We start from the raw sequence: 27,739 nt of genomic DNA, 5'->3' as shown, positions 1-27,739 counted from the left end.
TCACTGTTGAAAAGTTTGGGATCAGTGAAAAATGTTTAATGCTTATTCAGTAAGTTGACCAAAGACATTTATAATGTTACAAAAGATTTGATACAAAAGCCGTTCTTTTTGAACTTACTATTCATCAAAAAATCCTGAACAAAATGCATCAAGGTTTCCACTAAAATATTAAGCAACACCAGTGTTTAACAATTGTTTCTTGAGCAGAAAATCAGCATATTAGAATGATTTCTGAAGGATCATGTGACACTGAAGACTGGAGTAATGATCCTGAAAATGCACTTTTGCCAACATAGGAATAAACTACAATTTAAAATATACTAAAATAGAAAACCATTATTTTAAAATGTAATAATATTGTTTAAACAAATAAGTGCAGCCTTTTAAAAATATAAAAACATTCTTTACCAACCCCAAACTTCTGAACAATAATCTATTTATTGGTTTATATTTTCAAAAAAATCTAACAAAAATCTTTTTCTGAAATGTTTTACAAAAGTGTGCTTGTGCTATATTTCAAAATAAATGCCACTTGGTTTGATAGTTTTGTATGTAATGCAAATCAACATGTGACTTAAATTACTGAAAGTATTTTCTTTGATGTTGTTAATTATAGCATTATAGAACATTTAGAAATATGACATCTTACTGACAAACAAAAAGTAATCAAATCTAAATTTGTAGTCAACTAAATTTGAACAAATGGCAATGGTTTGAGTTGTGCTTTACTTATCAGTATAAGTAAAGCACAATTCAAACCATTGCCATTTGTTCAAATTTAGTTGACTTTATATTGTTGTAATCAAACACTTCTCTCATGTTTTCCAGAATTATTGCCACCACTCAGATGCAAGCCACTTACGCTAGAAAAGCTTTCCCGTGTTTTGATGAACCTGGCATGAAAGCTGTGTTTCATATCACTCTTATCCATGACCTGGGAACTACAGCACTGTCAAACAGCCAGGAAATGAGTAAGACAATCAATCCATTGCAAAGCCAATAACAGCACCTTAACTAATTCCATTATGCTCAATGAAACACTGAGGGTCCTATTTTAATGATCTGAGCGCATGGTCTGAACTCTGAAGCACGTGGTTCAGGTGCACTTAGGGCGTGTCCGAATCCACTTTTGCTAGTTTAACGATGGAAAAAAACTGTCGGCGCATGGTCTAAAAGGGTTGTACCTAGTCTCTTAATAAGTAATGTGGGCATAACTTGCAATAAACCAAAAAATAAACCAACCTCATCTCCCATTTCCTTTAAAAGCCAGTTGCGCTTGCACCATGGCGGATTCGTTATTTACATGGCGGAATTGCGAGCGGAAAGACTGTACGCTTCTCCAGAAACGCTGAACGCTTCTCCTTTCTAGCTTATTTTTAATATTTAAAATGTTTGTGTGCTTCTGCGTGTCCCAGGGTGTGTAATAAGCAGAGTGTACAAGGACGCATATTACTAACACATCCTTTAAAAAACAAAAAATATTGCGCTATTGACTTTAGACCAGGTTTTTGCTGCAACAATGCGCCTGAACACACCTCATTTTCAGACCAGCACGCCCATGAGCGCACAAATGGGTGCGAAGTCAATTGCTATTTAAGCAATGTGGCCTGGGGTGCGTTTCCCGAAAGCGTCAACTATGGTCGCAGATTCCGTCGTTATCAGCATAGTTCAACGAGTCTGTGTTTCCCGAAACCATCGTTTCATTCGCAAACAGCATCGCAAACTTTTGTGGTTGCAACGACAGATCTCGACATGTGGTTAGAAGCGTAGTTTCTTGTTTGCATGACATGTGGACTTAATAAATTCTTATCTTGAGCAAAATAAGCAAGCTGACATTCAGTACGATATACATCTTTTATTTCGAATACATACAAATGTCACTTAAGTCTTTTTTTGTCAAGAGATTTAAAGCACATTTTTTGAAGAGTGTGCATGTGCGGACTTGCTCTAGTACGTGAAAACGAGCCAATGATTGAATCTGGAAATTATAGAAAAATTTGAATTAGTCCTTAGATGCCATGTCCTTAATTTATAGCAAAAAATCTAGCATGAATTTGATCTCAAACTAATTAATTAAAAGCAGTTATTACACCACCACCTGCGTGACATCATTAACCAACATGGTTGAACGACAGATTTGCGACAGTACGGTTTTGGGAAACAGTCGTCAGTAGCTGGTTGATTTCTTAAACGATGCAACGTACTATGGTAGTTAAGCATTGAGTAACGTCGTTGTACGGGAAACGCACCCCTGAACGTGAAAATGATAACTGCGGCGGGCTGAAACTAGCAAAAAACACTTGCTTTCCGCCGGGTGTCGCTGTATGATGAAGCCCTGAATGTTTAATCTGTATGTGCTAACAAGCTGCAGCAAGTTTTTTATATATATATATATATATATATATATATATATATATATATATATATATATATATATATATATATATATATATATACTGTATATATATTAGGGCTGGACAAATTAACGCGTTAATGCAGGCGATTAATTTTTACAGTTTAAAGCATTAAAGGTCCCATGGCATGGCATTTTTCTATTATTTTATAGTGTTTTCTGAGGTGTACTTATATTATTAGTATGATTTTTACATCATAAAATGTCATAATTTAGAAATAAAAGGCATTTTTTCTATACTGCTGTTTGCCCTGTGGCTGAATGCCCTGCTTCAAGAGGCGTGTCTGCTGTGAAACTTCAGTAAAAACGCCCACTGTTGTGATTGGCTGACATATTTGCATTTTAAATGAGCGGAGGGGGCGTGGTTTAACGAGGCACGAGCAGGCACGAGTCTGCCAGAGAGACGGATGGACCTGTGTTCACTTCTCATCAGTTCTCTCAGCATGTCTCAGTTCAGGGTGAACTGTTGTAGTTACTAGCATATACTTCAGGTTATTAGTTTATTTCTAGTCGGAGGGGCTGTCACTCATGTCAGAAAGTTAGTAACTTTAGTAAATTATGGATCAGCGCTGACTCGAGACGCGAACCGTTTAGAACGATTCAGTCCGATTTGGTGAACTGGTTCGGTTCACTAAAAAGAACCGATTCAAAAGAATGATTCGTTTGCGAACCGGACATCACGGAGACGAAGCGATTGCTAACAAAGTTATTTATAGTAACTACTGAGTTATGAGAGCGCTGTCAGTCAGCGCGAGTTTATTGTGTTTGTATCTGAGAGTTCTGAATAAACACGAGTCCCAGTCACGCCGAGTCCTCTTCATCATTATTCTACCAACTTTGTAACACATGCAATGTACCATTACAGCGAGATGAACGAGTTAGTAAGTGTTGAGTATAGCATTATTTCTAGATATGTTCCAATCATATGAATAGCATCATTGACGCGCATTGAGTAACGTTACACAGCGCAAACAAAGACACAACAGCTGTAATCGAATGTAATCCAGTTTATTGTGGGGAAAGCTGGCTAGCCTAGCCGGATATCCTCACGCTTACCCTCCTTCTGCTTAATCTCACGCCGCGTTTGGTGCCTCCGCTGTGGGCCAGATGCAGTACTGGGGGTCGGGGATGTTGGAGGCCGAGCTTCGGCGTGCGTGAAGTTTATCTCTAAAGATGTGACTGCTGATGTTAAACAGAAAAGACTGTTTGCACATTTTAGAACAGATAGACGCGACAAGGACGTACAAAAACACTGACTCACAAGATAGAAAACACGAAAACACCGTTCTGTCGGGAGAGAGAGAAGCCGCTGCGTGTCCACAAATAATAAATAATAAGCTACACATAAGAAATCAATGATCACAGATCAGAAGGAACTGAAGAAAGACTTCTGTTTTCATTTGTACATCCAAACACTGAGAAACTGCCAGTGTTCACTCGTTCACAAGTAACGTTAATGATCTCGAGTGTTTGCATGGGCGTGCCAGATTCTCTGGGCGGAGGAAAGGGAGGTAACCGTTCCTGCTTGGACGTCAAACCAGGAGACTTCAGGATTGGCTCGTCTGGCCTGTCATTTTCTCAAAGGCAGAGAAAGACAGCCAGAACTCGGGTTTACACCGATCAACATTTCTATCCACTTGGGGACAATATTCAGGCTAGGGGAACTCATATTAATGTTGAAATACCTCATAAAATGAAAATTTCATGCCATGGGACCTTTAAAAATATTTAACGCAGTTAACGCAGTGTCTGTTTTTATATCAATTTTTGCCTAGCGTTACATAATATTACCATACTCTTATGTAAATGCTTTTAAACAATCTAAGTGCGACAAGACCACAAGACACAAGAGAATGGGCTGTATGTTAATTTCCTGTGTGTGGGTGTGTCTGTCAGCTCATTGGGACCATATCTATGATTGGGACAGCCAGACACACACACACACTCGACGCACAGACGGACTCACGTCAGTCTCGTGCACACATCGAATTCTCTTTTGCTCTTGAACAAACAATAACACCAACACAGAGAATTTTGCCAAAACGCTATTTTTTCAGAGTATTCTCATATTAGGAGTATTAAATGAGTTAAATAACGTCTTAAATGAACTTGTGAGAAAATGAGATGCGCGTGACAGCGCGTCAGTTCGGTTACGGCCATCTTGAAGTGAATTTCACGCATGTGCGATTTATTCGTGTCATTCGCGTCCGGTGTGAACAGTGAGACAGCAGCACTGATGATTAATGCACTGTCTGTCATTAATGTTCATCAAAGAACAACGGGAACAGAGAAAAGATGATTAATATATATTTTATTTATTATTTATGCAGTTAAGAAAGATGTTTGATAACTATTACATTTCTGTATATGTCTAACAGGGAAGGCCACAGGTAAATATAACATTTATTATAATGGGTTTATGTAAAGATTGTTTTAAGTTAACTTAAATTAAAAGTTGTTTTTTTTAAGCCTAATAAATGTTGAAATTGGGAGCTTTCACTTATACTGTAATGTAACGTCATTAATATTTCATAGAGACATTAGTATCAGTGAGACTGGCCTTCATTCATAAAACGATGCCATTACAACACGTATTTAAATGCTGTCTTTAAATTGTTTCTACATTAATTTGGAGAGTAACTCAAATTATTACAATATCAAAATATTAAAAACTTGCGATTAATCACGATTAATGACAGAAAAATGCGATTAATTAGTAAAAAAAAAGTATTGATTCCCAGCACTAATATATATATTTTACAATTAAATTATTCTGTCATCTGCCAATTCTACTTTAAAAGGGAGGGAAAAAATGTCAACCCTACAACTAACGCGCGTTCATGCAACAGCGTCTGCTCTCGCGTCAACTCAAAACGCATGTGTGTAGTGCTCTCGTGAACGTAGGAGAGATTCATATTTTGTAAAACAAGTAGTAAATGATGTTTTTTGCACAAACAAAGCACTTGCGCCACTTCAAAAAAATGGAGGTTAAACCACTGGAGTCACATGGATTTTGTTAATAATCCATGCGCTTGAATGTGGTAGTTGCATAGCTGTCAATTGAGGGACAGAAAAAAAGATCTTAATTTGTGTGCCGAAGACGAATGAATGTCTAACAGGTTTGGAAAGACATGAGGGTGAGTAATTAATGACAGATTTTTGGGTTAACTAACTCTTTAAAAAGAAATCACCATGAATCATGAAAGAAAGACAGCCATAGGTTAAGAACAACGTAAATGAAATGACTAATTCCTTTAAAACCACACACGAAATGCAAACTTTGCACTTTTAGAGTCACTGTAATCTGCTGGTTATGTGTCATTCGGCAGCATCTGTCCTCCTGATGTTGGCATTCACTTTAGCTCCATTTGTTTTCTTCTCAATTATTCCCTCAACTGCCATCAGCTTCAAACCTAATCTTGACTATCTGAACATAAGCAAACCAGGCAAACTTTTGCTTCAAATCATGTTTTGCTTGCAGGGCCAATTTCACATCAAAACAACGTTTCTGTATCCAATTAGTTAAACCCTGTCAAGATTTTCTAATATATCCCTGTTAAAAATGTTTTTCAAATGCAAAATGGATTGCCACAGTCACTTATGTTTAAAGATATGGAAATAAACTGAACAATTATATATTGACTTATAAAACCACTTTAACGTCTATGCATTCAATGACTTTGCCTGCCAAAATAAATGTAATGTCTTTCAATTATCTTGATTGTTTTGTTATATGTAATTTATATTTATATGGTTAATTAATTGGTATTTGATTAACTAATTGGCATACTTAAAGGTATTTTTATAGCTCAAACAGTACAGCTTGGCACTAGCTATGCTAAAGTCACAGGTTTGATTCCCAGGGAATGTATGAACTGATAAAATACAGTGGCAAGAAAAAGTATGTGAACCGCTTGCAGAATCTGTGAAAAAATAAATAAACTTTTGATCAGGGTCATTTTAATAAATTCAGCAATTTTAGAGTCTTGTAGAGTATATGTAAACATCTTTTATGTAAAATATCTTATTCAGGACAGTAGTAAATAAAATAAAAATAACATGCATTTTGTTCGATCCCTCTTATTTAGTTAAAGTTATTCCCATTTTCACAAATTCTGCAAGCGGTTCACATACTTTTTCTTGCCACTGTATATAGTTCACCCATGAAATGAAAATTCTGTCATTATTTACCCACCCTCGTGTCGTTTCAAACCTGTACGCATTTCTTTCCTCTGCAGGAAAAAAAAAAATATATTTTGAAGAATGTTGGAAACCAAACTGTTTTGTATCCCATTGACTACCTTTCTATTTTTGTCCATATAATGTAAGTCAATGGGAATCGAAACTGGTACCAACATTCTTTAAAATATCGTCTTTTATGTTCCATAAAACAAAGAAATTCAAACAGGTTTGGAACGATATGAGGATGAAGAAATGACAATTAAATGTGTGGGTGGACTATCTCTTTAAAGGCAAAGTAAGTGGTTTTGAACAAAAAGCGTCTGCCAAATTCATAAAGTAAATCCAAGGTAAATAATACATTTTACTCAAAATCCTTTAATTAATTGACAGCCCTACATTTTTCATAAACAAATAGCTCTGACTGTGGTTTCTTATCTTTTCATCTTAGAGGCAGTAAATGTCAACATTAAAGGAACGGACGTTACCAGGACGATATTTGAACCGACAAAGAGGATGTCAACATATCTTGTCGCATTTTTCGTCAGTGATTTTACTTACATCACTTCTGAGGACAGCAAGGGTGTTTTGGTAATGACAATTTATTAATCTAAACTGGGAAAGGGAATTATTTTATTTTTTGGGAATAACAAAATTAAGTTTGTTTGGATTGTCACAGGTAAGAATATGGGCGCGGAAAAAAGCCATTGATGATGGGCAAGGAGATTATGCGCTCAGTATCACTCAGCCAATACTGGAGTTCTTTGAGAAATATTACAACACTAGCTATCCGCTTTCTAAGTCAGGTACGACCAACTTCATTAAGAAAACATTTAACCTTAAAAGTACAGCAGAATGCAAATTTATCCTTTATTTCTTAGATCAGCTTGCGCTGCCTGACTTCAAATCGGGAGCCATGGAAAACTGGGGTCTTGTCACTTACAGAGAGACTGCCCTTCTATACGACAAGCAGACGTCTGCCAATGGCAACAAGCAGAGGATTGTGACTGTGGTTTCTCACGAGCTGGCTCACATGGTACGTGTAGGCCCAGTAATGGGAACTGTGAGTACTTTTGGCTTTACATAGTTTACTATGTGATTTATGTCTTCCAGTGGTTTGGAAACCTTGTGACGCTGAAATGGTGGAATGATCTCTGGCTGAACGAGGGGTTTGCTTCATACGTGGAGTATCTGGGTGCTGATCATGCTGAGCCGACCTGGAACATTGTAAGAACATCACTCAAAGGATTTGTGAAATAGTCCCTTTCTTTGAGATATACTTTTAAGATGTCCACAAGATAATCTTATGCTCATACTATAACATAATCATCAAGGCACTTACATAATGCAGAAAAATGTGTCTGCATTTAAAGGTGAAGTGTGTACATACTTTCTCTATCCCAATTTAAATGAACAGACTATAAAGAATGTATAGGCTGTATATTTCCTGAGGAGTGTAAAGACTTTGGCTCTGTGGTGCTTTCAAAACATTGGTGTCTGTTTGTTTAAGCAAAGGGGTCAAAGTTTGGCTGGTTAGCATGGTTCAGTTAGTCCCAGCTGGTGGATGCATCCCTGCCCGAATAGCATCTTTCTCCTTTGACGGTCATTCAAAAGTAGACATATATTCTGACAAGATAAAGCAGCAAGCAGGCAAAATATAAAAAAGTGTTAATTTATTTATTTGTTTTAGAGGGCCAAAAAATATAGGTAAACCTGAATAACAGCCTGTTTTTTTTATTTATTTAGCTAGCCTTGTGACTGGATGGGTGGATGGATGGATGGGTGATGGATGGACGGATGATGGATGGATGTATTGATGGGTGGACAGATTAATTGATGGTGGATGGATGGATTATGGATGGATAGATGAATGGACGGATTAATGTATGATGATGGATGGATTATGGATGGGTGAATCGATGGATGGATGGATTGATGGGTGGAATGATGAATGGATGATGGATGTGTAGATGGATGGATAGATGGATGATGGATGGGTGGATGGATGGATTATGGATGGGTGGATGGATGGATTATGGATGGGTGGATTGATGGTTGGAATGATGAATGGATGATGGATGGATAGATGGATGGACAGATGGATGGACGGATGAATGTATGATGGGTGGATGGATTATGGATGGGTGAATGGATGGATGGATGGATTGATGGGTGGAATGATGAATGGATGATGGATGGGTAGATGGATGGATAGATGGATGATGGATGGGTGGATGGACGGATGGATGGATTAAGGATGGGTGGATGGATGATGGTTGGTTGGATGGATGGATTGATGGGTGGATGGATGGAGGGATGGATGATGGATGGATTGATGGGTGTATGGATGGTTGGATGGATGATCGATGAGTGGATGATGATGGGTGGATGGATGATGGATGAGTGGATGGATGGATGATGCATGGGTGGATGATTGATGGGTGGATGGATGATGGATGGATTGATGGGTGGATGGATGACGGATGGGTGGGTGGGTGGATGATGGATGGATGGATTGATGGGTGGATGGATGATGGATGCATTGATGGGTGGATGGATGGTTGAATGGATGATTGATGGATGGATGGATTGGTGGGTGGATGGATGGTTGAATGGATGATTGATGGGTGGATGGATGATGGGTGGATGGATGGTTGAATGGATGATGGATGGATTGATGGGTGGACGGATGATGGGTGGATGATTGGTTGAATGGATGATGGATGGATTGATGGTGGATGGATGGTTGAATGGATGATGGATGAATTGATGGGTGGATGGATGGTTGAATGGATGATTGATGGGTGGATGGATGGTTGAATGGATGATGGATGGATTGATGGGTGGACGGATGATGGGTGGATGATTGGTTGAATGGATGATGGATGGATTGATGGGTGGATTGATGGGTGGATGGATGATGGATGGATTGATGGGTGGATGGATGAATGATGGATGAATGGATGAATGATGAATGGATGGATGGACCCACCAATTCATCCATAGTCCAAATCACTTGTTCTATGTAGAGTCGCAGGGATGCTAAAGTCTAAAATAATGTTTTAAATAAATAGATAATAAATTCTTATTTTTCTTGGAGTTCTTGGTAAATCCGGAAATCTTTATTATTTTTGCAGTTTCATTTATAGCCATTAGTGGTGTAGAAATGACACTCTTCACCTTTAAGAGAGCATGATGCAGAGTTGAATGTTGCATTGCAGCTAAATATTTAGCTTGTAACACTTAATTGATGACCAACTCTGTCCCTCGCCAGAAAGACCAGACCATTCTGTATGACCAGCAGAGAGCGTTTGCTGTGGATAGCTTGACTTCCTCTCACCCGCTCACCCGAAAGGAGGAGGAGGTCAACACTCCCTCAGAAATTAGTGAAATGTTCAACACCATATCATACAGCAAGGTACAAAAATCTACTGCATTATCATAAGACCCCTATAGCAACACCCCAGCGAACCCCTGTGACTCCCAATAACTAGAAACTGGATAGCAAATATGATACAGACCTCTCAGAACATAGCATTGTGCTAATAATTACTCAGAACACCTTAACAACCACCTAGCAATACCCTGGCATCCACCCACAACATTGTGGCAGTTTTACATCCAGTACTGATTACAACTTTGAAGCAACCAACAAGAACTGAAAAACACTAAGAACACCCAGAATACCATAGCAACCACCCACAGCACCCTAGCAACCACCAAAAACCCTATCAACTGGATATCAGTGGATTAACAACCATTCAGAACCATCCATCCACAAACCCAGAAACTGGATAGCAAACAGAATAAAGACTACTCAGAACACCCTAGAAACAGGATATTGATGTGCTAGTAATTATTCAGAACACCTTAATGACTACCTAGCAACACCCTGGCAACCACCCGCAACATTGTGGCAGTTTTACATTCAGTACTGATTACAACTTTCAAAAAAGCATTATCATAAGATCTAGAAATTTAGTGACGCCCTAGCAACCACCAAGAACTGAAAAACACTAAGAACACTCAGAATACCATAGCTACCACCCACAATACCCTAGCAACTATCAGAAACACCCTAGCAACTGGATATCAGTGGATTAACAACTATTCAGAACCATCCATCCACAAACCCAGAAACTGGATAGCAAACAGAATAATGACCACTCAGAACACCCTAGAAACAGGATATTGATGTGCTAATAATTATTCAGATTAACGACAACCTAGTAACACCCTGGCAACCACCTATAACATTAGTATTGATTACAACATTAGAAAACCTTTTGGATCTTATGTTGGATGATCCATGTTGGGTTTCAGCTTCAGCACAGATAGTGTGGAATTTCGAAAGACCACCAAACGCACTATCCCTTGAGGGGTAGCAAATCAAGTCATAAAGCGGTCAGGGTAGCTTCAGTCCGGTCCGAGATAAAACCAGTACATATGTTTGTCATTACAGGGCGCTGCGGTGCTTAAAATGCTCTCAGAATTCCTGACAGAGCCTGTGTTTGCCAAGGGACTCAGTGTAAGTCTTACTGTAGTCTCAAGTTTTTGAACAAGTTCAAGAGTGCATGCAACCTTTACTCCATACTTCACGACCAGAGAAAAGAGTGTGTGTTGTTCCTCTCCCACAGAGCTATCTAAACCAGTTTGCTTTTGGAACCTCTGTCTATTCAGACCTCTGGGATCATCTTCAAAAGGTGGGATGTTTAACTGTTTGAGATTTATATGTGGTGTAAAAAACATGCTGGAATTCAACGTTATGCTCATTTTCACGTCCCAACCAGGCAGTAGATCAAACTCCAGGGGTGAAACTGCCGTACAGTGTTCACGAGATCATGAACCGCTGGATACTACAGATGGGTTTCCCAGTAGTCACCATTGACACCCGAACAGGGAACGTCAGCCAAAAGCACTTTCTCCTGGAAAAAGATGCAGTGGTGGATAGGAAATCTGAATTCAAGTATGTTGTCGAGCATCTTTCCTGCAATATATTATTTGTAGATCACTTGAAAACCCTTCCTATAAGTCTAACTGCTGTGTTAAACCTCAGTTATGAATGGTTTGTGCCCATCAAATGGATGAAAAGAGGCCAGGTGCAGGATCAGCTGTGGCTTCTACATAAATCAGGTAAATGAAACCTTCTAAAAATCCCTTTATACTGTACTTACATCAACCTCAAGATCTTGCAACAGGTCTCTCAATACAATCGCAGGTCACTAGGTTCTTCTTGTTATGGGTCTCTGCACTCCACCGCAAGGGCCAATCTGTAGTAGGCAAAGAGTCAAGTGTTACTCCTTATTCTACAGGGGGCTGGACATGCATGAAATCCTGGATATTTTGGAAATTAAATATGTTTTTGGAAGACAAGGGAGTGAAGCTTACAAAACTATTTTGGCCCGAAAGAAAGCCAAATAGCATGCATTCGTTTTTTACTTTTTACTAAGTGTTCCCAGTGCAAAACTTGCAACCACAATGCCAGGATGTTTTGGGTGGTTGCCAGGGTGTTGCTAAGGTTACATGCTGCTCTGTAGTTGCCAGAGTGTTCTGGGTTGTCAGACTTTCACCTGCTTGCTTATAAAAGTAATAGTTTTTATATTTCATTTTTAGATTAGCTCTAGGGTTTATTTTCATAATGCACTATTTACATTAATTTGAGCAAGCAGCTTTAATTTATTCAAGTTTAGAATGATTAAATATTGTTTGGCTCATTTTAATTTGAAAATACACTACTGTTCAAAATATATTTTTAAAGAATTATGTTTTTGAAAGATCTACTCACTAAGGCTGCATTAATTTGATCAAAAATGCGTTGAAAATAGCAATATTATGAAATATAATTAGAATTTAAATAACTTGTGTTTTTATTTTAATAATGTTTAAAATGTAATTTATTCATGTTATGTAAAGCTGAATATTAATTCATGCAGATCTGGTGCTCAAGAAACATTTATTATTATTATTATCAATGTTGAAAACATTTGTGCTGGTTAATATTTTTGAGGAAACAGTGATACATTTTTTCAGGATTCTTTGATGAACAGAAAGTTTAAAAGAACAGAATTTATTTGAAATAGAAAGCGTTTAAAAGGAAAAAGATACTACATGAAATATGACCTTATTTTATCTGCTTTAAGCTATTTACAAAACCATGAAAGTCAGCCAAGGCGAATGGGTGCTGGCCAACCTCCATGTGTCAGGATACTTCAGAGTGAACTACGACCTTGGCAACTGGGAGCGACTTCTCAGCGAACTGGAGTCAAATCACCAGGTCCTGCATGAAAATTATGAGAACAGTCATAAAAATGCCAAAAAGACACAAAAAACAACCATCTATATCTTTTCTTTGCATAGGTGATACCTGTGGTGAACAGAGCTCAAATTCTGGATGACGCATTTAATCTAGCAAGGTGAGAGTTATTAAAATGCATGTACACTGTTCAAAAGTTTGGGGTCAGTAGTTTTTTCTTTCTTTCAGAAATTAATACTTTTATTCAGCAAGGATACATTAAATGAATCAAAAGTGAGAGTAAAGACATTTATAACATTACAAAAAAATTATATTTCAAATAAATGCTATTCTTTTGAACTTTCTATTCATCAAAATATGTATCACAGTTTTCACAAAATATTGAGCAGCAGAAATGGTTTCAACAGTTATAACGCCACCTATCGTCCTATCTCCAGAAAAGTTGTCATGCTTCTTTAGAATAATGTTGCATGTGCTCACCTAATTTCGAGAATTTGAGTTTTCGTTTAGGATTTACAGACTTTTGGGTATATTTGGTCACGCCCATTTTCTAAACGACCCTGTTGTTGAGTCCAGAGACTTGCACTGCAGTTGTTTTATTGAGGTTGACCAAAAAACAAAAGTTGGGTTTTTAAATAATTGCAAATATTTAACAAACGATATCTAAGACATATTATGAATATTGCGTGTATGTGTAAAACATTGCCGTGTTTTTTGAGATACTCCAATGTCCTCATAGACAATCATGGCACCTTGGCACCAAGACACAACATGCCAATTTTCTAGTCAATCGGACCAACGGTTTTCAGTGGCCATTTTCATGTTTTTTCCATAGACTTTAAAAAAAAATATGGACGTAGTGTCCTTGACCCATAGGATTCTGAAGAGCAGTTTTGAAGCGTAAAGTAGGGTCGAGCAGGCCGTTGCCATCTTGGCAGTCACTCCCGGATAACAGAAAATGGGCAAAGAGGCGGGACGTGGGTGGAACTGAGTTGACATGATGACAGTAACAGACAGCAGACAAACACCAATCCACCTGTCACTAAAAGTGGCCACGCCCTTAATTATGACGAACTTTAACCCCCCTCACAGTTGTCATGAAGGGCAAAGGATTAGTTCACTTTTAAATAAACTTTTGCTGATAGTTTACTCACCCCCATGTCATCCAAGATGTCCATGTCTTTCTTTCTTCAGTCTTCAGTTTTTTTGATGAAAACATTCCATGATATTTCTCCATGTAATGGACTTCAATGGGCTCCAAACGGTTCAAGGTCCAAATGACAGTTTCAGTACAGCTTCAAAGGGCTTTAAACGAAACCAAACGATACCAGGCAATAAATAAGGGTCTTATCTAGCAAAATAATCAGTTTCTGCGAGAAACCGAGCAGTATTTATGCTATTATTTGTGTTCTGATCAGATAAAGTTTTGAATCTCTGAGCTCCGCCATTACTTCCGCCTAGTGAGGTCAAAATACGACCGTGGTCATAGATATATCGATCGTAGATTCCTCATTCCACTGATCCGTTCAGGCGCTAATGAGGCATCTGCGTATATATCTATGACCACGGTCGTATTTTGACCTCACTAGGCGGAAGTTATGGCGGAGCTCAGAGATTCAAAACTTTGTCTGATAAGAGCATGAATAATAGCATAAATACTGCTCGGTTTCTCGCAGAAACTGATGGTTTCGCTAGATAAGACCCTTATTTATTGCCTGGTATCGTTTGGTTTTGTTTAAAGCCCTTTGAAGCTGTACTGAAACTGTCATTTGGACCTTGAACCGTTTGGAGCCCATTGAAGTCCATTACATGGAGAAATATCATGGAATGTTTTCATCAAAAAACGTAATTTCTTTTCGACTGAAGAAAGAAAGACATGGACATCTTGGATGACATGGGGGTGAGTAAACAATCAGCAAAAGTTTATTTAAAAGTGAACTAATCCTTTAAATATATAGACCAAAAGCGGCCAAAAGTCTCTAGGGGCCACTCGATGAATTGCAGTTTAAGTCACTTCCATATTGGCTTCAAGAGAAACTGGGGGAGGTTGGCACTTAATTTTTTCCTGTTATAGCGCCACCAAGTGACCAATCGCCGCAATTCTTTTCACACAACCAAAGAGTTAGCCCATACAAATGTGTACTGAGTTTGGGTAAAACATCTCATTCCGTTCAAGAGTTTTAGTGAAAGTGGCCCCAGCCAGTTCGAACATTTTGGCACCCCTTAGCGACCGTGAATTGAAATTTAGACTTTTTTCAATAATTATTGAAATTCAGACTCACAAAATTAGGTTTTTCAAAAATTCACAACAAACGGTTTAGGAGTTAGGAGCAATTTCGTGTTTTTGATCGCTGTAGTGTCCCCTATTCTTTGTCATTTCTTTGTTATGAGTCAGTCAATTTAGTCTAAACGATTAATTAGTAAATCAGTCTGAATGAAAATGATTTTTAAAAATCTGTATCTATCTAAATGTCATGAAAATTCACTGGTCCAAAAGTGTGGGAATTGTGAGTGTATGTATTCCTTGTAAAACTCATGTTTTCTTTATTTTTTCCAGAGCATCCATTATAAACATAACACTCGCTTTGAGAACAACTAAATATCTCATTCATGAGCGGGAATACATTCCATGGGAGTCAGCGCTTCGGAATCTGAACTATTTTTTCCAGTTGTTCGATCGCAGTGAAGTTTACGGTGCCTTGCAGGTTGGTTGAATCTCATCTTTATAATCAAAGTAAAACAAACAGATTACAGGACCTGCTGTATGTATTTCTTTCAGGCTTATCTCAAGAAACAAGCCAAACCTCTGTTTGAACATTTTGGTACTATCAGCTCAAACTGGACAACAGTTCCGTCTGGCCACACTGATCAGTAAGAACAAATCTTTTATGTCACACACTTCCCAGACTCTATTTGATTAATATTAAGTTATGTTGTATATTTTGTATCCTCAGGTTTACACAGATCATTGCACTCTCACTAGCCTGCAGTACCGGCGTAGAGGGATGCAGAGAACTAACCAAGAGCTGGTTCAAAAGATGGATGCAGAATCCTCAAATCAATGCGTGAGTGTAAACCGCAGTCAGTTAAGCAACTTCCTATGTGAAGCAATATAGAAACTCCTCCAGTCCTTCAGAATGTTGTATTGCAATTTTCCTAGTGCTTGTTTAATCATCCCATCATCATTTTATCAGATTTATTAGAGGGGACGGGTTGACAAGACCCAGCCAACATTTGTGTGGGGCCCATATGGGTATGAAATGGGCTGAAAAATGGGCCCCATATAGGTTTGTCCGCGGGTTTCATAATGGCCCCATGTTAATTGCCCAGATGGATTTCATATGGTGGGCCCCAACTGGGCAACATGTACAAGACCATTCTCGGTCCCAGGATTCGTAACCTCATCTGAAAAGGAAAGTCATTTCAGAGTTTAAGCAAATTATTACATCTTCATAAAAGTTAGAGATTTTTAAATACAGAATACAATACTTTTAAATAAAATATTAACTCTTTCCCCACCAGCGTTTTTAAAAAAAAGTTGCCAGCCACCACCAGAGGTCTTGATCATTTTCACGCACAAAATAAATTAATGGCCCCCGAGAATATTTTGTTGTATGAATATCTGAACATGCAATAGCCTATATCAAAAGAACTGCTTTCAATCAAACAGACAAACAAACAAACAGACAAAAAAAGTGTTATTCTAGATTCATGCATTCTTTTTTGTGGGCAAGTTTATAAAAAAAGCAAGATAATCATATTCAAAGACCTCAATGTGCATAAGCAATGATTTTATCGCTTATTTCTGCTCCTTTTTTTCCCTCTGCGTTTTGATCCGGAGATTCTCTAATCTTTCAGAAGTTGTGTAATAGAGGGTATGCATCAGCGTCACTTTCCCGCCGGAACACGACCCCTCAGCCGGACTGAGTGGCAGAAGAGCTGCTGCATGACTGGATTTAATAGGGGAAAACGCCAGTAAAACAAACAGTTATTAGTTTAAACTATAGTTGGCCTCGATACAGTGTTCCTTACAACTTACCATGCAGCCAGGAATCGCGTTTTCCTTACAAATATATGATTTCGATACATACATTTTTATCCCTTTCAGTCATCTCAATTTCGAGAATGAATCCCGCATTTATATGCGGATGGGCCTGTATTGAAGTGCGTATGTGGCCGCTTGTCAAGAATGGAAAACAAAAGTTTTATTCAAATTCTGATTATATTATAGGCCTATTAATTATTATTTTTTATATCGCCTAGACAGCGTGCAAAGAGCGATCCCTTTATATTCACTGAAAGCTGTCACTCATTCAATGAACGCGATCTCACAAAGTCCCCAATGAATCTCTTATTTACATAATGTCTACATTTTGTTAGAGAGGATTAGCGCACATGCAGAACTCAGCACTGGACAAAAAGTTGAGCGGTGAGTGGATTCTAACTTCAACACCTGTGATTGGCCATTGTGTTAAAAAAAATCAACAAATGTCTGTGATTTGCTACATTACTCACGGAAGTGAAAACACGTAAAATACAGATACACACTGGATCTTTTGCCAACTCCTTTTCGCTAATAATATGCTATTATTACGAATTCTTACAGAGGACTACAGATCCTAGATCAGCGGTGTTGGGCAGCTTTTCCCTCTAAAAGCAATAGGTAGCAGAAGCAGCAGACGGCAGTGGTTCTTGAGCAGCAAATCAGCATATTAGAATGATTTCTGAAGGATCAAGTGACACTAATTAAGACTAATTCAGCTTTGCCATCACATGCATAAACTACATTTTAAATTATATAAAAGTTATTTTAAATTGTAATTATATTTCACAATATAACTGTTTTACTGTATTTTTTATTAAATAAATGCAGCTTTGGTGAGCATAAGTACGGAAGCCCTGAATCGCAAAGTAAAAATAAAAAAATCTGTAAAAAAAAAATATCATTGAGCTCCGTCAATGAGGCTGCGCTTGTAATTTTGACTTTAATCTCGAAATATTTCGACTTTATTAATCTCGAAATATTTTTACTTTAATCTTGAAATATTTCGTCTTTAATCTCAAAATTTTAGATTTTTTTTTTTTTTTTTTACTTTGCGGTTCAGGGCTTCTGTACTAAGAGATTTTTTCAAAAATATTTTAAAACTCTAAGTAACCCCGAACTAGTGTTTGTATTTATAAGTACTTTTTTATCCATAACAAGCCTTAAAGGGATAGTTCACCCGGAAATGAAAAGTCTGTCATCATTTATTCACCCTCAAGTTGTTCCAAACTTGTAGGAATTTCTTTCTTCTGCTGAACACAAAAGAAGATATTTTGAAGAATATGGGGAACTAAACAGTTGATGGTCCCCATTGACTTCCATAGTAGGGAAAACATTTCTCTGAAGCAGAAGTCATCATAGTTGGGTAACCTATGGTGAATGACAGAATACATATTTTTCAGAAATATATTATTCCTGTTCCCGTTTGCTCAAATAGCAAAATAAAAACTCCACAATAGTGTCTTCACAACTTTCAAAAGAGGAAAAAATAGAGAGAGCTTGATAACGGCAGTCGGAAGACAAAAAGATGTTAATTTGACCGTCATTGAGCCGCTGTATTAGAAACACCCTCACAGCAGCATTAACTATTTTTTGGGGAATTTTATGCAAAGGTAATATATTACAAACAAAGTATAGTGTTATACATTTTACAAAAAATTTAAATATAAAAAACTTTGCAGGATTTACGATGGGATCACAGTCTGAGAAAAAGTTCCATAGAGAGGAGCCTACCCTACCTACACACACACACACACACACACACACACACACACACACACACACACACACACACACACACACACACACACACACACACACACACACACACACACCACTTTCTTATAATTCTCAGCCTGGAATTGGTCCAGATGGTCGTTCTTTTTCTCATCCCTTCCAGGATTCACCCTAACCTGAGGTCCACAGTGTACTGTGACGCCATCGCTGCGGGCGGTGCAGAAGAATGGAACTTTGGCTGGCAGATGTTACAGAAGGTCACAGTTGCAGCTGAAGCTGCCAAACTGAGATCGGCTCTGGCCTGCACCAAAGTGCCCTGGTTACTGAACAGGTAGCTATAGGAGAGCACAAGGCTCAAAGACGAATAAGGATGTCTGAAATTATGAAAAGGAAAAAACTACTTTCTCATTTAAAATGCTTGACACTGGACACAATTTTTTTTATTGGTTTCATGGTTTAAGGACAAATGTTAAGATAATCCTACACATGGAGAAAAAGGGTGTCAAAATTTTACCTTTAGGGGTACAACAGTTTGTCTCTGGGGAAGTACCCTTAAAAGGACATCTTTGTACCTTTTTTACTCCTAAAAGGTGCATATACTATGAAACTTTGGGCCAGATTTACAAACAGTTTGTGCCAGCGCAAACCCTCTTTTGGCTTTAAAGAAACTACTATCAGGATTTACTAAAGACAAGCAGTGAAAAACTAGCGCTGAAAAGGGGTGGGCACAGTTATTTTTGCGGCTGAACTCATTGCATAGGCTATGCATTTGTAGGAGTCTCCCTTTCAGACACAAAATTTATGGGAAGCGAGTATTTAAATGAACCACGCAAGGTGATTTACTAAGGTTTGCCCCTTGACATATTATTGATCTTTGTGCCATTTTTTAACGCCCCCAAAAAGCACATCTTAAACCAGATGCTAACTGGTAGATTGCGATGGTCATTATGGAAACGATCCTGTGTTCTTGGTAACACTTTACAATAAGGTTTCATTAGTTAACATTAGTTAATGTATTAACTAACATGAACTAACCGTAAAAGGAACACGCCGACTTTTTGGGATTTTAGCTTATTAACCGTATCCCCCCGAGTTAGATACAGTGGGTATAGAAAAGAATCACCCCCTTTAAAATAATCACATTTTGTTGCTTTGCAACCTGAAATGAAGACAGATACAGTTTTATTCAGCTGTAATTACTCAGTGCAACTTATAACATCCAAGTGAAAGATATAACACCAACATGTCAGAAAAAAAACACCAAAAAAACAGAATCACTGAGTTGGAAAAAGGATCACCCCCTTGTTTGAGTATTTTGTTGAACCACCTTTTGCTTTAATTACAGCCTTTAGTCTGTTGGGATATGTCTCTACAAACTTTGCACATCTAGACGTTGCAATATTTGACCACTCTTCTTTGCAGAACTGCTCAAGTTCAGTTAAATTTGATGGTGACCGTTTGTGGACTGCTGTCTTCAAGTCATTCCACAGATGGGGTTTAAGTCTGGGCTCTGAGGCCATGCAAGGACATTCACCATTTTCTCCTTCAACCACTGTGTGGTCAGTTTTGCTGTGTGCTTTGGGTCATTGTCATGTTGGAAGGTAAATCTTCTTCCCAGTGACAACTTTCTGGCAGAGGGCAGCAGATTTTCTTCAAGAATTTGACAGTATTTTGCCCCATCCATTTTTTCTTCTATCCTGACAAGAGCTCCAGTCCCTGCTGCAGAGAAACAACCCCATAACATGACATTACCACCTCCTCCATGCTTTACTGTAGGAATGGTGTTATTTGGATGGTAAGCTGTATTGGATTTTCACCAGACATATCGTTTGGCGTTGAGGCCAAATAATTCAATTTTAGTCTCATCTGACCATAACACCTTTTTCCACGTGGCCTCAGAATCTTCAAGGTGCGTTTTGGCAAAGCTCAGTCGTGACTGCATGTGGCCTTTCTTGAGGAGTGGCTTTTTTCTTGCAACCCTCCCATACAGGCCACATTTGTGGAGAATTTGTGATATTGTTGTCACATGCGCACAACGCCCAGTCTTTGTCATGAATTCCTGCAACTGCTTCAGAGCTATGCTTCAGAGTTGCTGTAGGCCTCTTGGTAGCCTCTCTGACCAGTTTCCTCCTGGCTCTTTCATCCAGTTTGGAGCGACGTCCTGATCCAGGGAGGGTCTGTGTTCTACCAAATACCTTTCACTTCTTAATAATATATTTCACTGTGCTTTTAGGCACTGATAAAGCCTTTGAAATAGTTTTGTATCCATCTCCTGACTTGTGCCTGTCCACAACTTTATCCCGGAGATCTTTAGACAATGCCTTGCCACCCATAGTTGATTGTTTTCTTCAGTTGCACTACCAAGGACTGAAATGCTTCAGGAAACGCTTGTTTCATGCTGAGCTAATCAAAATGACCACAGCTGATCACAGTTGAAAGTCAATTGGCTTTGTGTGCTATTGAGAAGTTGATTAACTACACCTGATTGGGTTCACAAGTCATTTTTAGAAGGGGGTGATTCTTTTTCCAACTCAGTGATTCAGTTTTTTTTATTTGTTTTTTTTTCCCTGACAAGTTTGTATTATATCTTTCACTTGGATGTTATAAGTTGTAAATACAGTTTTTGTCCGTTTTCATTTCAGCCTGCAAAGCAACAAAATGTGATTATTTTAAAGGGGGGTGATTCTTTTCTATACCCACTGTAAGTCTATACATACCATTCTCATCCCCGTGCGTGCCATAACTCTGTCTGACGCACCCACCACTAGCCTAGCTTAGGACAAAGACTGGAGGTAAATGGCTCCAGCTAGCCTACTGCTCAATAAGTGACAAAATAACCCCAACATTTCCCTATTTACATGTTGTGATGTGTATAGTTACATTGTGTACCAAGATAAATAAATGCTTTATAAGTGCAGATCACTATTAGTTCATGTTAACTAATGTAGTAAACTAATGTTAACTAATGAACCTTATTATAAGAGTTACCGTGTTCTTTAATTAGTGTGTCGTCAGTAGATCATGCGCAGAACTTTCCACTCCCATTGGCGCTTTTTTGGAATTGCGCTCTCACGCTAATTTGCCCTGTTTAGTAAATCTGGCCCTTTTAGTGGTACTGCCCCAGTGACAAGCTGTTGTATACCCCTAAAGGTACAACTTTTTTCTCTGTGTGTTTTTGTATATCACTGTACATCATTTCCAGTTATATAGTTTTCTTGTAAGGTGCATACAAAATGTGTTTACACAACAATGACTTTGATTAAGCGATCAAACATTTTTCACATATCAATATTGCTTAATATTCATATGCTTATTATGCAGTAGGTGTTACAAAAAAGATTATGGAACAACCTTTTTTCTTTTTGAGGATTTCAGCCTTTTAATTGTACTTTCTAAGTGACTCCTAGGACAATTACAGCAGCTAGACTTTTTTTTACTTTAACTCCCTGGTGCTCTTTTTATCAATGAAATTAATATTTTAGTTCGATAATGTTTTGTATTTAATACTTTGTAGTTTTGGGAGATTTTGTGTTACTAAATTATATTTATGCAGTAGTTATAATCCATTTATTCACTTTTTGAGCACCACATTAGTTTAGTCTCTTTTTAAAGACGACACATGCAGATTATTGCTGAAGTGAAAAAAGTTCTTAAAAAGAAACTTATAGAAGTTACAGAATTTTACATTTATTGTTATGACAAATGCAAAAATACAAAAAATACATGACAAAAATACTATTTTATATTTGTATACGTTTTACTCTAAAACTGTGAGAAAATTAAAGTCATAAATCTGAACAAGTTTCAAATTTGATCTTGATATCTTTATAAAAAGAGCTTTCAGATATCTTTATAAAAAGAGCTCTCAGATTTAGTGTGGGCGCAGTACCAAAAGATTGAAATGCCCAGCATTATTCAATGTGTTGACGTAATTGCCACTGAAACAGGAAGACAGGGCGGGACATGTCGAACAGCTCCTCCCCTTTAAAAAAAATAGCTAATAGTATGCCGTTTATAAAGCTGCAGTTTTCTCCTAATCTCTAACAGTTTTTCCTTCATATCGCTCTAAAACATTAGCCTAGAAATCTAGACGCACCCTAGTGGCAGCAAATCTAATTTGCAGCCAGTCTCGTCTAGCAACTCTCCGTTGGCTTGCGAGCTGGAAAAAACAAACTATGGTCAGGCCAATCGCATTGTGTATTGAGTCAGTGGGTGGGCTTAACATAATGACGGCAGAGTTGCCGCGGTTCCGCGTGCTACTCGTAAACAAAGCAGCTGGCGAACAGCGGTCTTTCGAATCGGCTTTGGCCGCAACTCTGGAAGACTTGGAGTTAAGCTTTTCTTTGAGAAAAGAACAAAGAATGGCACTGAAGTCATTCTTAAGAAAGTAAGATGTGTTCGGAGTTTTGCCGACCGGATACGACGAAAGTTTAATCTATCAACTAGCTCGGCTTCACCTTCTTCGTTGCTCTGGTTGGTTGTAGCGCTATTCTATTGCGTGCAGAGGGAATTATACGGCAACCGTTTATCCCGCCCCTCGGATTGAGCCCTGCCAATGGTGTGTTCCCAGACCCAACATCTTGATGTGGGTCTGGCTTGTCAGGCTACTAAAATATAGAATTCTGTGCAGAATTAAATGCGTTTTTTGGTCTACGCCGACTCGCTCATATGATCCGCTCTGTGCTATCGTGTCTCCAGACCAAAGCAGACCAGACCATTCGCATGACACTAACGTAAACCAGACTTCATTCGCCCCAATGGAAAGCATATTTACACTTGAATCGTCGCAGAAATAAAAACATGTTCATTACCGAAATGTTATGTGCATACACGGTAATACTATTGGAAATGCAAAGTATAATGTGTAAATTGTTTCATGTTTTATTGAGGTACCTGGAATATACTATGAATCCAGAAAAGATACGCAAGCAGGATGCCACTTCCACCATTGGGTACATTGCCAGTAATATTATTGGCCAACCTTTGGCATGGGACTTTGTCCGGGCAAACTGGGCCTATTTCTTTAAAATGTAAGTGTGGCAAATAGCATAACACACAAACACATTGAGCAAAAGAAAAAATGTGTGAAAGCATACATGTTGGTTTTACTCAACAGGTACGGCACTGGATCATTCACTTTCTCCAGATTAATTGGTGACATTACCAATAGATTCTGCACACCATATGAACTCAGTCAGGTACATGACCTTTGACCTTAGAACCACATGTCAAAAATCTATTGCATGCACTGTGAGAGGATTATAAGATTAAAAACGAACCTGATTTAAGTGTTCAATCCTTGCTGTCCTTGTTCAGTTGAAACGGTTCCAAACGGACAACGCTGAGACCGGATTCGGCTCGGGGACTCAAGCGCTGCAGCAAGCCATCGAGAAGACAACAGCCAAGATTAAGTGGCTGGCAGAAAACAAGGAACCGGTGCTGCGGTGGTTCACATCAGAATCAGAGTAAAATCAGAGTCAGTTCAAGCATATTTGCGTTATTTCAACTGGATGCACTAAAATTCAGAAATGATCATTCAGTCCACATGTACTCACCCTCTTGTTGTCCAAATCTGTATGGCTTTCTTTAATCTGTAAAACATAAAAGGGACATTTTTTAATATCCTGGTTCCTTTCTGTATAATAAAGGTGAATGGGAACGATCGTTGCAGTCAAGCTACAAAATGTCCATTAAAAGCACCAATAAAATATTATAAAACTCTTCTGAATCTATAAGGTAGCTTGGTGTGAGCAACAGCTGATATTTAAGTTGTTATTTACTCAAATACTATGCACTACCTTTCAAAAATTTGGGGCTGGTAAGATTTGTGTGTGTGTCAAGGTTTCCACAAAAATATCAAGCAGCACAACTGTTTTGAATATTGATAACAATAGTAAGAAATGTTTCTTGAGAGGAAAATCAGCATATTAGAATGATTTCTGAAAGGATCATGTGACTGAAGACTGAAGTAATGATGCTGAAAATTTAGTTTTACCACAACATGACTAAATTACATTTTAAAATGTGTTAAAACAAGACACAAAGTTGTTTTAAATTGCATCAATATTACTGTTTTAGTGTTTAATTTCACTAAAAATCTTACCATTTTACCAAACTGCTGAAAAGTAGTGTATATTGATGTCAGAATTTTCATTTCTTTGGTGAATTATTCCTTTTTTTGTGGTGTGTGGTTCAGGTAAAAATAACATTTTTTATACAGTATAAAAATGATTGTCTATGGAAAGTCCCCATAAAACATGAAAACCAACCCAACGTGTGTGTGTGTGTGTGTGTTTGTGTGTTGCAGAACCGGCTCCAACCTCACATAAATTCATCATCCTGAGTGAATGAAAATGAATGGATGCTAACAGCATTTTGGCACACAGTTTTTAGGAGAATTCATATCACAAGGACACAGTTCATGGAGCCCCTTTGGGGTTTAGTTACCAGCTCAGATATTTATCCACTAGATCACATCACTGATGCAAATGAGGATAAATTTACATTTTAGACTATACAATACGCTGACAATGGATCAATCAGTATTGAAAAAGCAGGGAACCTGTTTCAGAATGAGTGTATAATTAGTGGTGTCTCGATCCTGTGTATTTAATACATTGACTCATCCTGCACGACATCTGCTATGATTATAAATGATACCTCAAATCATGCAGGTTGTTCAGGAGAGGTGTGCTACTTTTCTAAGTGTTTAGACTTGCATATAGTCAGCCACACACAACACCAATTGTGACTGGGCAACTGCCACTCATATTTTGTTATTAGAATGTAAAATTCTATTTTTTTTAAAAATTTTATTGTTAACCTGCTATTTGTCACAGACACGCCAGGCTCCACCGTCACCCAATCACAGCGCACTCCTTCACCCGAATACTGATCACACACACCTGCACCCCATCAGCACAGTAATCACCAGCAGCAAAAAAGACACACTCACTCACACAGTCTTCGTCCGGTCTCAATAGCAGCAAGTTCTTACCTGTATGCTCACCTCTAGGACTCCTCAAGATACTTACCTGACTCCAGTGTGATTCCAAGTCTACTTCGGTGTCCCTCGTCTCGTGTGAGTTCTCCTGTGTCTTCTCTGCTCCAGTCTGTCTCCAGCCCGCTTCATCTGCAAAGAACAAGGACAGTATCACTCAGTTATCCACATCTGTCTCCTGGCTATTCCACGTTCACTCACCTACACTGCCATTCACTCTTCTGGTTGTTCAATAAACATCTGTTACCTGCATCCTTAGTCTCTGTCCCTTCTGTATTGTAACACTATTATTGATTTTACATGTGATAATATGCTGCCATGAAACATACACTCACCTAAAGGATTATTAGGAACACCTGTTCAATTTCTCATTAATGCAATTATCTAATCAACCAATCACATGGCAGTTGCTTCAATGCATTTAGGGGTGTGGTCCTGGTCAAGACAATCTCCTGAACTCCAAACTGAATGTCAGAATGGGAAAGAAAGGTGATTTAAGCAATTTTGAGCCAGACGGGCCGGTCTGAGTTTTTCACAATCTGCTCAGTTACTGGGATTTTCATACACAACCATTTCTAGGGTTTACAAAGAATGGTGTGAAAAGGGAAAAACATCCAGTATGCGGCAGTCCTGTGAGCGAAAATGCCTTGTTGATGCTAGAGGTCAGAGGAGAATGGGCCGACTGATTCAAGCTGATAGAAAAGCAACTTTGACTGAAATAACCACTCGTTACAACCGAGGTATGCAGCAAAGCATTTGTGAAGCCACAGCACGCACAACCTTGAGGTGGATGGGCTACAACAGCAGAAGACCCCACCGGGTACCACTCATCTCCACTACAAATAGGAAAAAGAGGCTACAATTTGCACAAGCTCACCAAAATTGAACAGTTGAAGACTGGAAAAATGTTGCCTGGTCTGATGAGTCTCGATTTCTGTTGAGACATTCAGATGGTAGAGTCAGAATTTGGCGTAAACAGAATGAGAACATGGATCCATCATGCCTTGTTACCACTGTGCAGGCTGGTGGTGGTGGTGTAATGGTGTGGGGGATGTTTTCTTGGCACACTTTAGGCCCCTTAGTGCAAATTGGGCATCGTTTAAATGCCACGGCCTACCTGAGCATTGTTTCTGACCATGTCCATCCCTTTATGACCACCATGTCCCCATCCTCTGATGGCTACTTCCAGCAGGATAATGCACCATGTCACAAAGCTCAAATCATTTCAAATTGGTTTCTTGAACATGACAATGAGTTGTACTAAAATGAGCACTGTACTAAAATGGCCCCCACTGTCACCAGATCTCAACCCAATAGAGCATCTTTAAGATGTGGTGGAACGGGAGCTTCGTGCCCTGGATGTGCATCCCACAAATCTCCATCAACTGCAAGATGCTATCCTATCAATATGGGCCAACATTTCTAAAGAATCCTTTAAGCACCTTGTTGAATCAATGCCACAGAATTAAGGCAGTTCTGAAGGCGAATGGGGGTCAAACACAGTATTAGTATGGTGTTCCTAATAATCCTTTAGGTGAGTGTATACTACTGTTCAAAAGTTTGGCGTCGTTCGCGTCGGGTGGGGGGGTTAACACTTTTATTCCGCAATAACACATTAAAATGAATTAAAGTGACAATACAATACAATAACGATATTTATATAGTTTCTATTTCAAATAAGTGCTGTTCGTTTGGTTTTTCTGTTCATTAAAGTATCCTGAAAAAAAAACATGTTTTCCACAAAAAAATATTAAGTAGCACAACCGTTTCAATATTGATAATAATAAGAAATGTTTATTTGGCATCAAATCAGCGTATATGAATGATTTCTGAAAGATTATGTAACACTGGGGTAATGATGCTGGAAATTCAGCTTTGCATCACAGGAATACATTACATTTTTGCAGTATTTATGACTAAATAAATGCAATTTTGATAGGCACATTTGTTGAATGGTCAAGGTGTCTTTATTAGTACTGGAAGGTACATTTGTTGTGCAGACAGGAGATTCAGCAATCCATAAAACATTGAAACATACAATAAACATGAAATATTACAAAATATCCAAAAAAAGCTTCTCAGAAAAGGGTCATGACAATGTGCCTCTACACACCC

General features: G+C 38.4%; 1 protein-coding gene across 2 annotated transcripts in view; it reads left to right on the top strand.

Annotated features, from left to right (window-relative positions):
• Nucleotides 1-25,875, top strand: part of anpepa (alanyl (membrane) aminopeptidase a) — a 35,650-nt gene extending 9,775 nt beyond the window's left edge. Inside the window, exons 3-22 of one of the 2 annotated variants that reach the window (XM_079802229.1) lie at nt 829-971; nt 7,044-7,183; nt 7,272-7,398; nt 7,474-7,628; nt 7,706-7,819; nt 9,867-10,010; nt 11,055-11,120; nt 11,230-11,295; nt 11,383-11,558; nt 11,649-11,725; nt 12,733-12,866; nt 12,950-13,005; nt 15,403-15,550; nt 15,625-15,716; nt 15,800-15,910; nt 18,788-18,955; nt 23,514-23,654; nt 23,741-23,822; nt 23,941-24,100; nt 24,932-25,875. In XM_079802229.1, the coding sequence (XP_079658355.1) occupies nt 829-971; nt 7,044-7,183; nt 7,272-7,398; nt 7,474-7,628; nt 7,706-7,819; nt 9,867-10,010; nt 11,055-11,120; nt 11,230-11,295; nt 11,383-11,558; nt 11,649-11,725; nt 12,733-12,866; nt 12,950-13,005; nt 15,403-15,550; nt 15,625-15,716; nt 15,800-15,910; nt 18,788-18,955; nt 23,514-23,654; nt 23,741-23,822; nt 23,941-24,093 (2,293 nt within the window). In that variant the 3' untranslated portion in view covers nt 24,094-24,100; nt 24,932-25,875. Of the gene's footprint in view, nt 1-828; nt 972-7,043; nt 7,184-7,271; nt 7,399-7,473; nt 7,629-7,705; nt 7,820-9,866; nt 10,011-11,054; nt 11,121-11,229; nt 11,296-11,382; nt 11,559-11,648; nt 11,726-12,732; nt 12,867-12,949; nt 13,006-15,402; nt 15,551-15,624; nt 15,717-15,799; nt 15,911-18,787; nt 18,956-23,513; nt 23,655-23,740; nt 23,823-23,940; nt 24,897-24,931 lie in introns of those variants that run through there. The other variant, XM_079802228.1, reaches the window with a different exon arrangement.
• Nucleotides 25,876-27,739: the final 1,864 nt, after the last annotated feature.

Source organism: Gobio gobio (genome assembly GCF_949357685.1).
Source record: "Gobio gobio genome assembly, chromosome: 2".
In the NCBI taxonomy this organism is placed as follows: Eukaryota; Metazoa; Chordata; class Actinopteri; order Cypriniformes; family Gobionidae; genus Gobio; species Gobio gobio.
The sequence above is the reverse complement of the archived record's forward strand: the minus strand, read 5'-3'. Positions and strand labels throughout refer to the sequence as shown.